At 40.7% G+C, this 12,749-nt stretch overlaps 1 protein-coding gene across 3 annotated transcripts in view; it reads left to right on the top strand.

Moving 5' to 3' along the window:
* Positions 1-12,749, top strand: part of RTTN (rotatin) — a 138,058-nt gene that overhangs the window by 110,126 nt on the left and 15,183 nt on the right. For all 3 annotated transcript variants that reach the window (XM_082668203.1, XM_082668202.1, XM_082668204.1), the window contains exons 41-43: positions 6,893-6,998; positions 7,748-7,845; positions 9,668-9,745. In XM_082668203.1, the coding sequence (XP_082524329.1) occupies positions 6,893-6,998; positions 7,748-7,845; positions 9,668-9,745 (282 nt within the window). The remainder of the gene's footprint in view (positions 1-6,892; positions 6,999-7,747; positions 7,846-9,667; positions 9,746-12,749) is intronic.

Raw genomic sequence — 12,749 nt, 5'->3', positions numbered from 1 at the left:
AAGTATTGTTGTTTTATATATAAGATTAACAGTTAAAAAAAAAACGGGAAGTGTTTCCTGAGTTGCACAGCTTTTTACAAATAGGAATATTACTAGATTTTTCAGTATTAAGAATTCTTTTTAATAATCACATTTAATAAATCAACTATACTCTAATAAAGTTAAAATTAAAAGAAAATCATCATACGGTTTTATGATTTTTGTCTTCTTACTGAAAGGTGGGTCAGTGGTGGGTGGGCTCATTGAAGGGTTTGCTCTTGCTTCCCGGGCAGCCAGCCGCGTTTCCCAGTCAGCGTGTGTTCTGCCCACTTGCCGCCGTCCCTGGGGCCTAGGGTTCTGGGATCTTTGCTCCTCCCATGCCCGGGATCGTTGTGGTCGCGCAGGTCCTTCTGGTATGGCCCCTTGTGTGTTTGGCATGACAGCCTGATTGTGTTGGGGTGCGGAAGTGGCCGAGGCAGGGGCAGCCCCTGGCCCCGCCTGAGCTGCCCATGGAGGGGCTTGCGGGCTCCACGGGGACTTCTGTCCCCCTCACCTAGAGGACTCTAGTGGTCTTCACGGCACAGGAAGGAGCCTGGTAGGGGCTCCCCGACACTTCGTCTTCTGTCTCAGCAGCTTCCTCAGGAGCTGGAGCTCTAGGGGACAGGTCCCCAAAGTATTCCTCAAAGACACGTATTCTTGGGAAGCCACCACTTCCTGTAGCTCCTCCCTCACTCATTCCACTCGATTTTTCTTAGTTTAGAACCCAAACTGGACACTGTTCTGATTGTCTCAGTCACCATCACAACAATAGGCTTTACTCCCCCATGATTAACTGAGTCCGATTTTGCACTTTAAGGAATATGGTTGGCTCTCCGTATCTGCGGGTCCTGCCTCTGTGGAGTCAACCAAATGTGGATTGAAAATGTTTTTAAAAAAATTTTCAGAAAGTTCCAAAATGCAAAACTTGAATTTGCTGTATGCCCAGCAACTATTTCCATAGCATTTACATTGTATTAGGTATTAGAAGTAATCTAGAGATGACTTAACGTAAATGGGAGGATGTGCCTAGGTTATATGCAAATACTTCGCCATTTTATGTGAGGGACTTGACCCTCCGCAGATTTTGGGATTCACGGGGATCCTGGAACCAATCCTCTGTGGATACCAAAGGACCACTGTGTTATAAGCAGGAAACTAAAACTTACACTTTACCGAAGTTCTTCCCCAGCCCCGATCAGAAATCATTACTAGTTTCCCAACTTTGGCTTTGGCAGAACACTCTTCTCCTGGGCGAGGGGCCTTTGCTCGTGCCAACATGTTTTCCTCTTCAGGGAAACAGAGGGTATCTCTGTGGTTTTCCTGATGATTAGCTAACTTTCCTCCCCATTTCTTCCACATTACAAAAGATATAAGATCTGTGTGGATATGGATATGTTAACCAGTTATTTAAATCGTGTTTCCTAATAAATCATACTTTTCTTGCTCATGTAAACAGTAGAATATGAATATGTGACTTTTGTTAGGAGGGCACAGAAATTTAAGACAAAGGAGAGAAAGGAATTGTACCTATGACAGTTTATGAGAAAAACGTATGCCTGACATGAGATGGGGCATTTATTAATGAACTTGTTAAACTGCAGATACTGTGTTTTCTTTACAGTGCCCTGCATAAAGATGATATGTGAATTAAAATATTGTTAGAATGCATTAAGCAGCAATACATTATAATAAATCACATATGTTTCTTAATATATATCCATGTGAGCCATGAACTGTGCCAGGAGTTATATGAAGCAAAGTAAACTATAGTCTTTAAATTATCAGAAAAAATAGTATTCTGAAATTGCCCTTCAAAGGCGTATTTAAATTTTCTATAAAACTGTACTCAAAAAATATTAGACGTGTGACCGTAGGCATATCGCTTAACCTTTTCTGATTCTGTTCTTCAATGCAAATGGTTGGATTGTATTACATTATTGCTCAGTTTCTGCTGGCTCTAAAATTCTCCGTCTCCTGATAAATTATTATATTGTTGTAACTTCAATTAAAATGTCTTGACAGAGAATCTTTTGTAATGGCTGCTTTACAGCAGTATCCTACAGATGGTACATGTTGAAAGTTTGCATTTGGTACTCATCTCTTAAATCACGTATGTTTATTTTTCCATAATTTTTGTAATTCTGTTTTGAGGTGCTTTCAGGTTCAGAAACTGTTAGCTGTCTTTTGAACATAAAATATTGAACACATTTGACTTAATGGAGATTTTGCCTTCTCTAGTGAGATACTCAATATGTTTCATTTGCAAATACATATAGATAACGAGATTAGTAAAAGCTATCTCTATAATAGGTTTTGTCTGTAATTGGTATGTTGGATTATTTTTACTCTTTATTTGATATGATATCTAAGGATAGTAATGCAAGGAAACAGCAAACTCTTATGTCACATTTTAGGAGGTATGTTTTGCACTACTGCTTAGTGAGTGGTAAAATTCAACAGTAAATCTGTTGGAGAGAAGACTTGTTATATATTTGAGATTCTGCTGTGTCAGTGAATGTTCACTGTAATTAAAAAGGCTTTTTCTACTTTAGTACCTTGTGGAAAGAAAGCAAAAAGCCTAGATCACCTAGTATATAGAAAGAGTTATATCAAAAACTGCGTAACATTTAAACAAATTGCATTGAGTCCTCTTATTTTCTTTCTGCCTATGGTTTTACACTCTGTATCCTCTTGTTTTGCATGTCTGCGTCATCCAGTAGCTAGTCGTCTGTCCCTTCACCTGTCTTATGTGGAATCTTAGCCTCGCCTCCTGTGCCCGGCTCCTCACCCTTACAGGGTGTCCTGCTCTGATGCTGCAGCTCCTTGTCAGTCTGCAGTAAGAGCTAAGTGGGAGACCAAATTAAATCCTGTGCTCTGGCCTTTGGTCTGTGTTGAAAAGTGTGTGGATTTACTAGAGGTTATTTCTCTCTCTTTCTTTCTTTCTTTTTTTTTTTTTTTTTGCGGTACGCGGGCCTCTCACTGCTGTGGCCTCTCCCGTTGCGGAGCACAGGCTCCGGACGCGCAGGCTCAGCGGCCATGGCTCACGGGCCCAGCCGCTCCGCGGCATGTGGGGTCTTCCCGGATCGGGGCAGGAACCCGTGTCCCCTGCATCGGCAGGCGGGCTCTCAACCACTGCGCCACCAGGGGAGCCCTAGCTTATTATTTTATAGTTTCCCTTCTGTGTCTCTAAATAACATGCTTGTATTTCTTTATCTTGATTATTCAGTTTTGGACTCTGTTGATTTTCTGGTGTGGAAAATGAGACTTTTAACTCTCTTTCCATGTGCCACCTACGTGCCCAACCGCAGTGAGTTCCTCTCTCATTCCCCCAGTATTATATAGCTTCACATTGACTAGGATGTAGTGTTAAATCCAGGGTGTAGCGTTAAACTGTGAAAACGTTATACACAATTGAACCATGTTGCAGTGTTCACCTTTCTTTTCCTGCACGGCTTTCTTTTTCCTTAGAGGTAATTGTATTATTTTTCATTTGATGAGTTTTCTCTTATCACTGGAAAGCCCGTTGTTCTTTGCCAGCCATTGAATGTCTTCCTAGTATATTCAGAAATGTCAGAACTTATATTAGCTTCATCTTCTGGAAGAAATCACTCCCGATTCCTTCTGACCTGCTTGGTGGCCAGTGTCATCCTGGGGTCTCCATTCACTTCCTTCCTGGGGAATTCCTTCACCTCTCTGCCTTTTCCTGTGACCCTCTGTGCCCCGTGCCTTCTTTTGGTAGAGTCTCTTTTCCAGCAGCTTCCAGAGAAAAGGTGCATAGGAGGCTTTTTTGAAATCTAGCCATGCTTCCATTTAATTTATAGTTTAGCCAAGTGAGAATGCTAGACTGGAAAACATTCACTTCAGAGTTTTAAAAGCGTTCGTCTATTTCCTTTAACTTTTCATGTTACTGTAGAGAATTCTGAAGTCATTGTGATTCCTGGTATCTCTCTCCTGGAAGTTTTTAGAATTTATTTTTTGTCCCTAATATTCTGCATTTTCCTGATGAAGTACCTAGGTGTGGGTCTCTTTTTTCTGTTGTGCTGGGCTTTCTTGGGGGTTCTTTTCATCTGTAAACTCCTGTTTTTTAATTACTTCATTGACATTCCCTCCACTTTATAGGCTCTGTGTGCAGGGAACTTTTGTTAAGTGTTCTTCTTCCTACATAATCTCCCTTTTCTTCTTTTTCCTCTCATTATTTTGTTTTCTATCCCCTGCTGTGGGAGCTTTTGTCAGATGTCTGGTAATCTTGGTTGTCTGCTATATTTCAAACTGCGAGACGTAAAGCAGGTGGATGCTCTGAGCCTGTGAGCGGCACTGGTGAGCTGCAGGCTGTGTGCGGGAGGGATCTGGCTGGGTCATTTTGTGACCCTGTCTCGGTGAGCTTGTCACATTCCCGAGAGCAGAATCTTCCGACCTCCTGCCTGGGGTTGAAAACCCACCTGCCAACTGTTTTGCAGCAAAGTTGGAGAGAGCTGGGGTCTTAGAATTTAATTTGAACAGTTTCACTTAATCCTTTGTTGTTTTCAGTAGAACACCCTCACCTACACAGGTGCTGAATCTCTGCCAGTTTAGAATCCTTCTAACTCATCCTCTCCAGAGACTAAACCTCCAGTTTTTTACAAGAATTGGGGAGGAAGAGTGGCTTGGCTGCACAGAGCCTGATGGGAAGAATCTGGTCCCATGTAACTGCTTCTCAGAGATTTTTCAAACAGTCCTCCTTCACTCTCACTTCCCGGGGTACATGGTACTAAGTTTCCTCAGCCGTTGTCAATTCAGTGTATGGACTGGGGTGATACTCAGTTTTTCTCACTCACTGCTTAGAATTCTCAAGCCTGCGAATGCATTGGCCATTCATCCATCGACTTTCTAGTTTCCAAACTTGCACGTGCACGTGTGTGTGTGTGTGTGTGTGTGTGTGTGTTTAATCCCATTTCTCTCATTTTAATGAGATTTCACGAGAGAATAAAAGACACATCTGTGTGCACAGCTCTTTCCTTAGAAGTCTTACCTCCTTTTTTCCCTTATTGCTGCAGATAGTAGATGAGTAGTGTTTTTCAATGAGCTCAGTTTTGTTTTTCTCATATCACTAATATGTGCAGGTTCAATAAGGATGTGTTTGTGAGAGCAGTTTTCCTATTAATGGTGAAGATTGTTTATAGACAAATTGGGATTCTCATAGTTAACTATAATGATTATACTCCATAGATATTCATCATCCTATAACACTTCACTGCGTTTTCACCCCTTTCTCATGGTCACACTCAGCATGGTCTTTATCAAGCATCCCTGGCCTGGCCATTTAATATCTAACATTGGCCAGACAGGACCTGCCTGATTCGAGGCAGCGACCTAAGTGAGGTATTTAACATGGAATCACTGCCCCTGGTGGGAGGGCTGGGAGGCCCCCCCACTCTGCAGGCTCCTCCAGGGTCATGCTGCCAAGTGTAGGCCGGGCTGGAATTGTAAATGGAGTTGCACCTGTATGATTATGCTGTGCTATATTTTATGTAAAGTTATGTCATTTAAGCTTAATTTTAATAATACTGTAAGGCTGGATCATTTTTAAATTACTGGTAGAAGGAAAAGTTATGAATTTGAATGATATCTAATATTTATAAACCAAATGAAGAACTTCTAGATTCTTCAACTTGAGCTTATGAACCCCTTGAACTTGTAATAAAAATGTACTCATATATCCACATGAGAATCTTACCACGAAAAATTCAGCTGAATCTAGTCAACCCTTTAGAGCTAAAACACCCAGTAAATGGGAAATAACAGAGGAGAGAAGACAAATTAAAATCATTACAAGGAAGCAAACAGACTGTTCCATAATGCGAGCCATTCTGTAGGATGACTGATCTGGTTTATTCAGCTTCTCAACAACAGTGAAAAACCCTGGTGGGTGGGTGGGGTGGGGGGAAGAGGCAGGTGATCGTAGGAGATATAATGTACAGATACGATGTGAACGCTCCATTGGGTCCCGATTCCAATAAGCCAACTGTGAGAAGACGTTTTTGAGACAAAAGAGAAAATCTGAATTTTGACTGCAAATCAGCTAATAAGCTGATTCCAAGAAATTATTGATAAGTAGTTTAGGCATGATAATGGGTTTATGGTTATGTATACTGGAGTGTGCCATTTTATGATATCTACTGTTTACTTTAAAATACTTCAGCCAAAAGTGTTTTAAAAGAGTATGAGGGTTTGTTATCCTGTTTTTTCTACTCTTACACATACTTGAATTTTTTATAATGAAAGATTTTTAACTCATAAATTCAAATGTATAAAGGAAATATACCAAAATATCAGCATTTTCAAAAGTACAAGTGATTTTTTCATTTATGTGAGAGTAAAAAAATTAAGTAATATTTTTTTGAAAAACATGCCACACGATAGGTTAATGTTGCTATAGAAATGAAAGATGGAAAGAACCAAATCACCTGAGATACAGGGGTACATTGAGTAGAAATTGAGGGAGGGGAATGTGTCTCAAGAAGAAGACAGGAGGAATTTGATAACAGTTCTCCAATTCCAGTTTTCCAAGGGCCCTTCTAAATAAATTACACGTGTTCATATATTTCCTGGTGAATTTAAGTGTATAAACTTGCTATGTGTTAGTACTAAACATAGCTTTTTTCTTTAGATGATGAGTCTTTGAGAATGATTTTTGGTCTTTTCCATATTATAAATTTCTTATTCAGTCTTATCCACACAGCATTCTCAAATCTTAATAATTTATCAGATTCCAGTGAATTTCATGGAATAGTTGAAAACTAACCATAGCTTTTAAATGGAATGCATCTTTTATTCACAACCATTTTGCTCCAGCTTAAGTTTTTCTCGAAGGCCGTGTGATATATGTTCTTTGCAGTGTTATGAAGTAAAATCCTCCAGAGATGTCCTGAAAAGAGTCGCTGTGACTGCGCTGATGTCGCTTCTGGCCGTCAGTAGAAGAGCACAGAAACACGCTCTGAAGGGTGAGCCACCTGGCACATCAGCTCCTTTTGTGGCATGCTTTCAATTCGTACATTTTACTGCCTGTTCATTTCAGTTTTCTTTGGACTCAAAGTGTAAAGAACTTTAGTGTCACTAAAAAAATATAGGTTTTATTTTCCCTGTACAGAAACGTAGTAAACATGCATTACTTTTAAAATAAAAAGATTACACACATAGATTATTTTTTGTGTAATGATTCTGACTCCAGAGAATCTATATCTAAATATTAGAGAAGCTTTTAAAAGTAGCACATCACTCAATTTCATAATACTAACTACAAGCACATATTGCACACGTGAAGAAATCACGTACTTTTGATAGTAATAACAACTGCATTAGATGATCCTATATTTTCATAGAAATTTCCCCTCTTGTGTGTCATAATTTCTCATCTGGAATCAGGGAACACAGATCTTAGAGATGAAAGAGAACATCAAGCAGCAACATCGAGCCCTAATTTGAGTTGTGACTTTGCTACTGAAACAAACTCTGCACGCCTCCAACGTAAATGAGACGTGGGTGGTATCATACTAAATTGAAAACAAGTGGGCTTTAGCATTTTCGTTCTCTTACGTTTTTATCCTCTGATTCATTAACGTCTCACTGAAAGTGCAAAAATGAAGTTGGTTGGAAATAGAAAATGTTATTTTTTTTGAGAGTTTGTTATGTGTAGTTTTAACTTTTTTGGAAATGGAATATCCTTTTGATTGTTTTGGATTTTCCCTCTCAGCCCATCTAATAGACAGTTGCGTGGAGCAGATGAAGCACGTTCATGCACAGCTGAACCTGGAATCTCTGAGGCCTGGGAGGGCAGCACTGAAGAAAAAGGTGACTGAATTCTCAAATTCTGGGAGGCAGGAATGGCCATACGTAGAGACCGTCTCTCCAGTATCCTTGTGCTTATAAATGACACCAATGTTTGGTTGAAATGAGTGTTTTAGAAGAAGCGTACAGCCAAATAAATTAATGGGATTTCTACATTAGCAGGTTTGCATTCGGGGTGTGTGTGTGTGTGTGTGTGTGTGTGTGTGTGTGTGTGTGTGTGTGTGTGTGTGTGTGTGTGTGTCTTAGTTCTCACTTGAAAATCTTTTAATGAGATTTATATATTATATGTTGTTGTTATAAGCATTTTGGAGTGTGCATGATACATTTTTATGCTACAAAAAGAAAATCTTTCTCTCATAAGTTCACTAGGAATGAGATAACTTCCTAAGTGTTTTCTATATGGTAGGCACTATTTAAACATTTCATATTTATTATCCCCTGCACACTCATGACACCACAGTCACATAACTGGTAATGGATAAAGCCACTGTTTGCCCCATATCTGGGTGGTTGCAGAGCTCATATTCCTAATCGTGTTTATTTCCTTCCGTGACTTCTGAATGTCTCTTTTAAGCGTTGAGTCTGCTGGACTCATGTTCAAGCTGCATTTTCACTGTAAACTTGAAATAACACAGGTTTTTAAAAAAATTATATTTTATATTGAGATAACATTGGTTTATAACATTATATGTTTCATGTGTACAACATTATATTTCTATTTCTGTATACGCTACACCATACTCATCACCAAAAGTTTAGTTTCCATCTGCCACTGTAGAGTTGACTCCCTTTACCCTTTTTGCCCTCCCCCTCATCCCTTCCCTTTTTGGTAACCACTGCTCTGGTCTCTGTATCTCCGTGTTTGTTTTTATTTGGTTTGGTTTGTTCATTTATTTGGGGTTTGTTTGTTTGTTTTTTATATTGCACATGTGGGTGTAATCGTGCAGCATTTGTCTTTCTCTGTCTGACTTCTTTAACTTAGCATAGTGCCCTCAAGGTCCATCTGTGTCACTGCAAATGGCAGGATTTTGTGTGTGTGTGTGTGTGTGTGTGTGTGTGTGTGTGTGTGTGTGTGTGTGTGGCTGAGTAATATTCTATTGGATATATACACGTTTTTAATCCATTCATCTGTCAGTGGTCACTTAGGTTGCTTCTATATCTGGACTATTGGAAATAACACAGTTTTTATATAATAGCAATGGTTAATACTAATAACTATGGTTAAAAAGATCTGCCACACAGGCTTATCGAGAAAATGAATATGTGTATATGTTTATAAGTATATCTATTATATTTATATATATATAATATATATACATAGATCTAAGACCATTATTGCAGCGGTCTGTGTAATAACTAGTTTCTGCTGCCTTTGATAAGAAACCAAGAAAAAGCCATATTTGATAATTTCATTGGTCCAGGGGCTTATATGTTTGTCAGTTTCTTTTCTTGCCTCTTTTCCTTTTTCCTCTCATGCAGAGGCCCTTTACTTCATCATTGAGAGTGTCAGCCAACACCTGATATGACTGAAAACCAGTCAGTACCTGCTTCACTTTATCGAGATGAAACATGGAGCTTATTATATATCTCAGTTCCTCCGTGCTTGATAGAACAGAAATAGCTTTTTCTTGGTGGATGCGCTTCTCGAGATATGGTCATCTTTCAGAGATCATTAGCCTGTCAGTTCCCTCAAAGCTATGGCGATCAGGCGCAGTGAGAGCATAGCTGCATTGTAATGTGACCCAGGGGAGAAGGAATTACTGTATGTAAAAAGTGGAATATGCTATTGTTGTTCACATTTTTCAACTGCTTTTTGTTTAAACAGGAAGATGGTTTTATTAAAGAGTTAAGCATTGCCATGCAGCTCCTAAGAAACTGTCTTTATCAAAATGAAGAATGTAAAGTAAGTAGAGCTTCTTTTCAAAATTTTGATAGTGCTGTTATTAAATAGTTTAAATTTTATATGAGATAATTTGGGAAAATGGAAAACCCTTCGAATTTTTTTTTTGATGCATGGTTGATTGTAAGCTCAGTGTCCATTCTCAGCAATGGATGCACCTAATCTTATCATAATTTCTCAACCCTGATGACATTTCTTATGTTGGTGTTTTAACTTTATCACTGAAACTTTAACTTAAGGCTAAAGCAAAGCTAAAGCAAACTTGAGCCTCTTTTTTTTCTACTGGTAGCCATTTCGGTTGTTTTTGTTTTTTAACTAAGATGGAATGAATGGCTGTGTACGTCTTTTTTTTTTTTTTTTTTTTTGGCTGCGTTGGGTCTTCGTTGCTGCACGTGGGCTTTTCTCTAGTTGTGGTGAGCGGGGGCTACTCTTCCTTGCAGTGTGTGGGCTTCTCATTGCGGTGGCTTCTCTTTGTTGCGGAGCACGGGCTCTAGGCTTGTGGGCTTCCGTAGTTGTGGCACGCGGGCTCAGTAGTTGTGGCTCGCAGGCTCTAGAGCGTGGTGCATGGGCTTAGTTGCTCCACAGCATGTGGGAATCTTCCCGGACCAGGGCTCAAACCCGTGTCCCCTGCATTGGCAGGCGGATTCTTAACCACTGCGCCACCAGGGAAGTCCCACGGCTATGTATGTATCTTAAGGCAGAATTTTTTCAAAGGTGGTTGTTAGACAACTGTCCAGGGGGATAAGTAGAGGTGTCTGCATGCATAGGAAAGAAGATGAGGGTGTCTCCTGCTTCAGAGGAGAAATCGCTTACTGCTATTGCCGAGTGTGGGCCTGTTGACGTCCAGGAGGTTCTTCACTCCCAGCTCTGCTGCAGCCCCTCTGTTGTTTTGCTCTGTCTGTGAGCATTGACGCTGTCATTTAACACAGCCGTTGGTGCTGTTATACAGGATATAGTGTCTGGAACACTTTGATTTGCTTGGTCATAGTGATACGACACTTTTGAAGAACTAGCTTCCACACAGAATTACTATGGAAAATGAGTAAGATGAAGATAAATTACAGAAGTTTCGTTTTTTAAAAAAATTTCTTACCTTTTTTGTTTTTAGTTGTGATAAAACTGGAAAATATATACTATATCTAGGAAATGAACATCTTGAACACATATCCCTTAAACTGTAAAATAATTTGTTCAAGACACATGACTAACAATTTACATTTCAAAGCAATTTTGATGGGAATTAAGCATTGATAGATTTCATTAAGATTCCCAATGGTACAAACTTTTTACTCCAAATAGTGGTGTCATTTACTGAGTTTGTTAGGGTCCTTGTGACTGGGTGCAGTTAGTATGCATCTGTGACACCTCACTCAGGCAACACGCCAGCACACTTTCCAAGTAGGATCTGCCTGTGGATTTCCGAGATGCTCGCCTGAGTACTGGTTGTAAGTGTAGTGTTCACATTTGTAACACATCAGCCAACTATGAAAGTGTAATCTCTCCATAAGTCACGTGTTTCTGCATTTCCAAGTTGTTTAATGAGGAATAAATCCAAAGAAGAATATCTAGGGGGCAAAGATTCTTAATTTCTTTCCCTGTTCCAGCTTACCTGAGGTGTGTGACACACTCCCATCACTAACTGTTGGTCACTTTTGTGGTGATTCACCAAGTCACCCACGCCCACCCCACCCCGCTGTCTATACGTATGACACAGAGGAGTTTCCATACCGGAAAGGTCACCGGGGGTGTGAGGTAGATGGAATGAAGAGCGAGCAAGGTTAGAGGGGGTGAATGTGCTGGTGCAGAAAGAGGTGACGAGACCTTAGCCAGGCAGGGAGAGCGGGGAAGGAGGGAGGGGAGCAAATACGAGAGACTGAGGAGAAAGAAGAGACATGTAGAACGATGTCCAGGCTCAAGTCTACGCAGGCGAGCCTAACAGAGCGGCCTGTAGCTGTGAGGGATCCTTATGTTGGGTTCGCACATCGCAGTGTAAAGTGTCTTCGGGCTCTCGGGGTGGGAAATGGCTGGTAGTCGGCGGATTACACGGCTCTGGGACTCTGAGGGGCGGTGCAGGCTGGGGATCTTAGGAGCTAGCAGTGCATAGAGGTGTTTGTAGCCGTGACTGTTGTTGACATTTCCCAAGAGGGCATGTAGTGAAAGCCTAGGTCATGTCCTCAGAAAATATAACTATTGGAGAGGAGACAGAAAACAGCTGAGAAGGGAATGCTGGAGAGAGTTTTGAGGTGATCCAGGATAGAGGGACTGCATGGAGGCAAAGAACAAAGAGCCCTTAATAGTTGCCACAGTGCCTGAGGGTTTGACAGCCGTAAAGGTAGGAGCGACTTTACCAGCCTCATCAGTTCAGAAAAGAAATTGAAGTAAGCTGAAGATTAAATAATAGCTGGGAAATGACAGCATTAAGAGTACTCTTCCTAGAAGCTTGGTTCTGAAAAGCAGCAGTTATAATTTAGGAATATAGCATCAAAGGAGGCTAGTCTGTATGTTTACTCCTAACATGTAAAGTGCTTAAATATAAACAGAAATGAGCAAATCGGGGCCTAGTTATTAAAGAGACAGGAAGGGAAGAACTAATAGATGGGTAAAGATCCCTGAGGAGGCACGCGGGGCTGTGTTCCAGAACACAGATGGGCGGATCAGTCTCTGCCCAAAGAGCACCTGTTCCTCACTGCCAGGCAGGAAGGGTGAGTGCAGGGATACACAGATCAACCGTGTGGACGGAACGGCGGAGTAGAGCAGGAGCCCGTACCTCATCGTGTCTGTCTTCTGTGTGAAACAGTAAGCAGGGTCATCTGCGGCTGGCGTAGGGCTGTGCTCCAAGCCTGTGGAGAGTGGGGAGTAACATTGGGAATAACCCGCCCACTCTCTTTATGGAGTATTGATACTCCATAAAATTGTGTAGGGCATTATGTGAAGGCCCACATGTGTGCACATGGGTCTACAAATTGCCTAGTAACTCTGTTCATTAAAAAAATTGTTGCATTTACTG

Source organism: Grampus griseus (genome assembly GCF_964374135.1).
Source record: "Grampus griseus genome assembly, chromosome: 12".
Lineage (NCBI taxonomy): Eukaryota > Metazoa > Chordata > Mammalia > Artiodactyla > Delphinidae > Grampus > Grampus griseus.
This window is presented reverse-complemented; position numbering and strand designations above follow the sequence as displayed.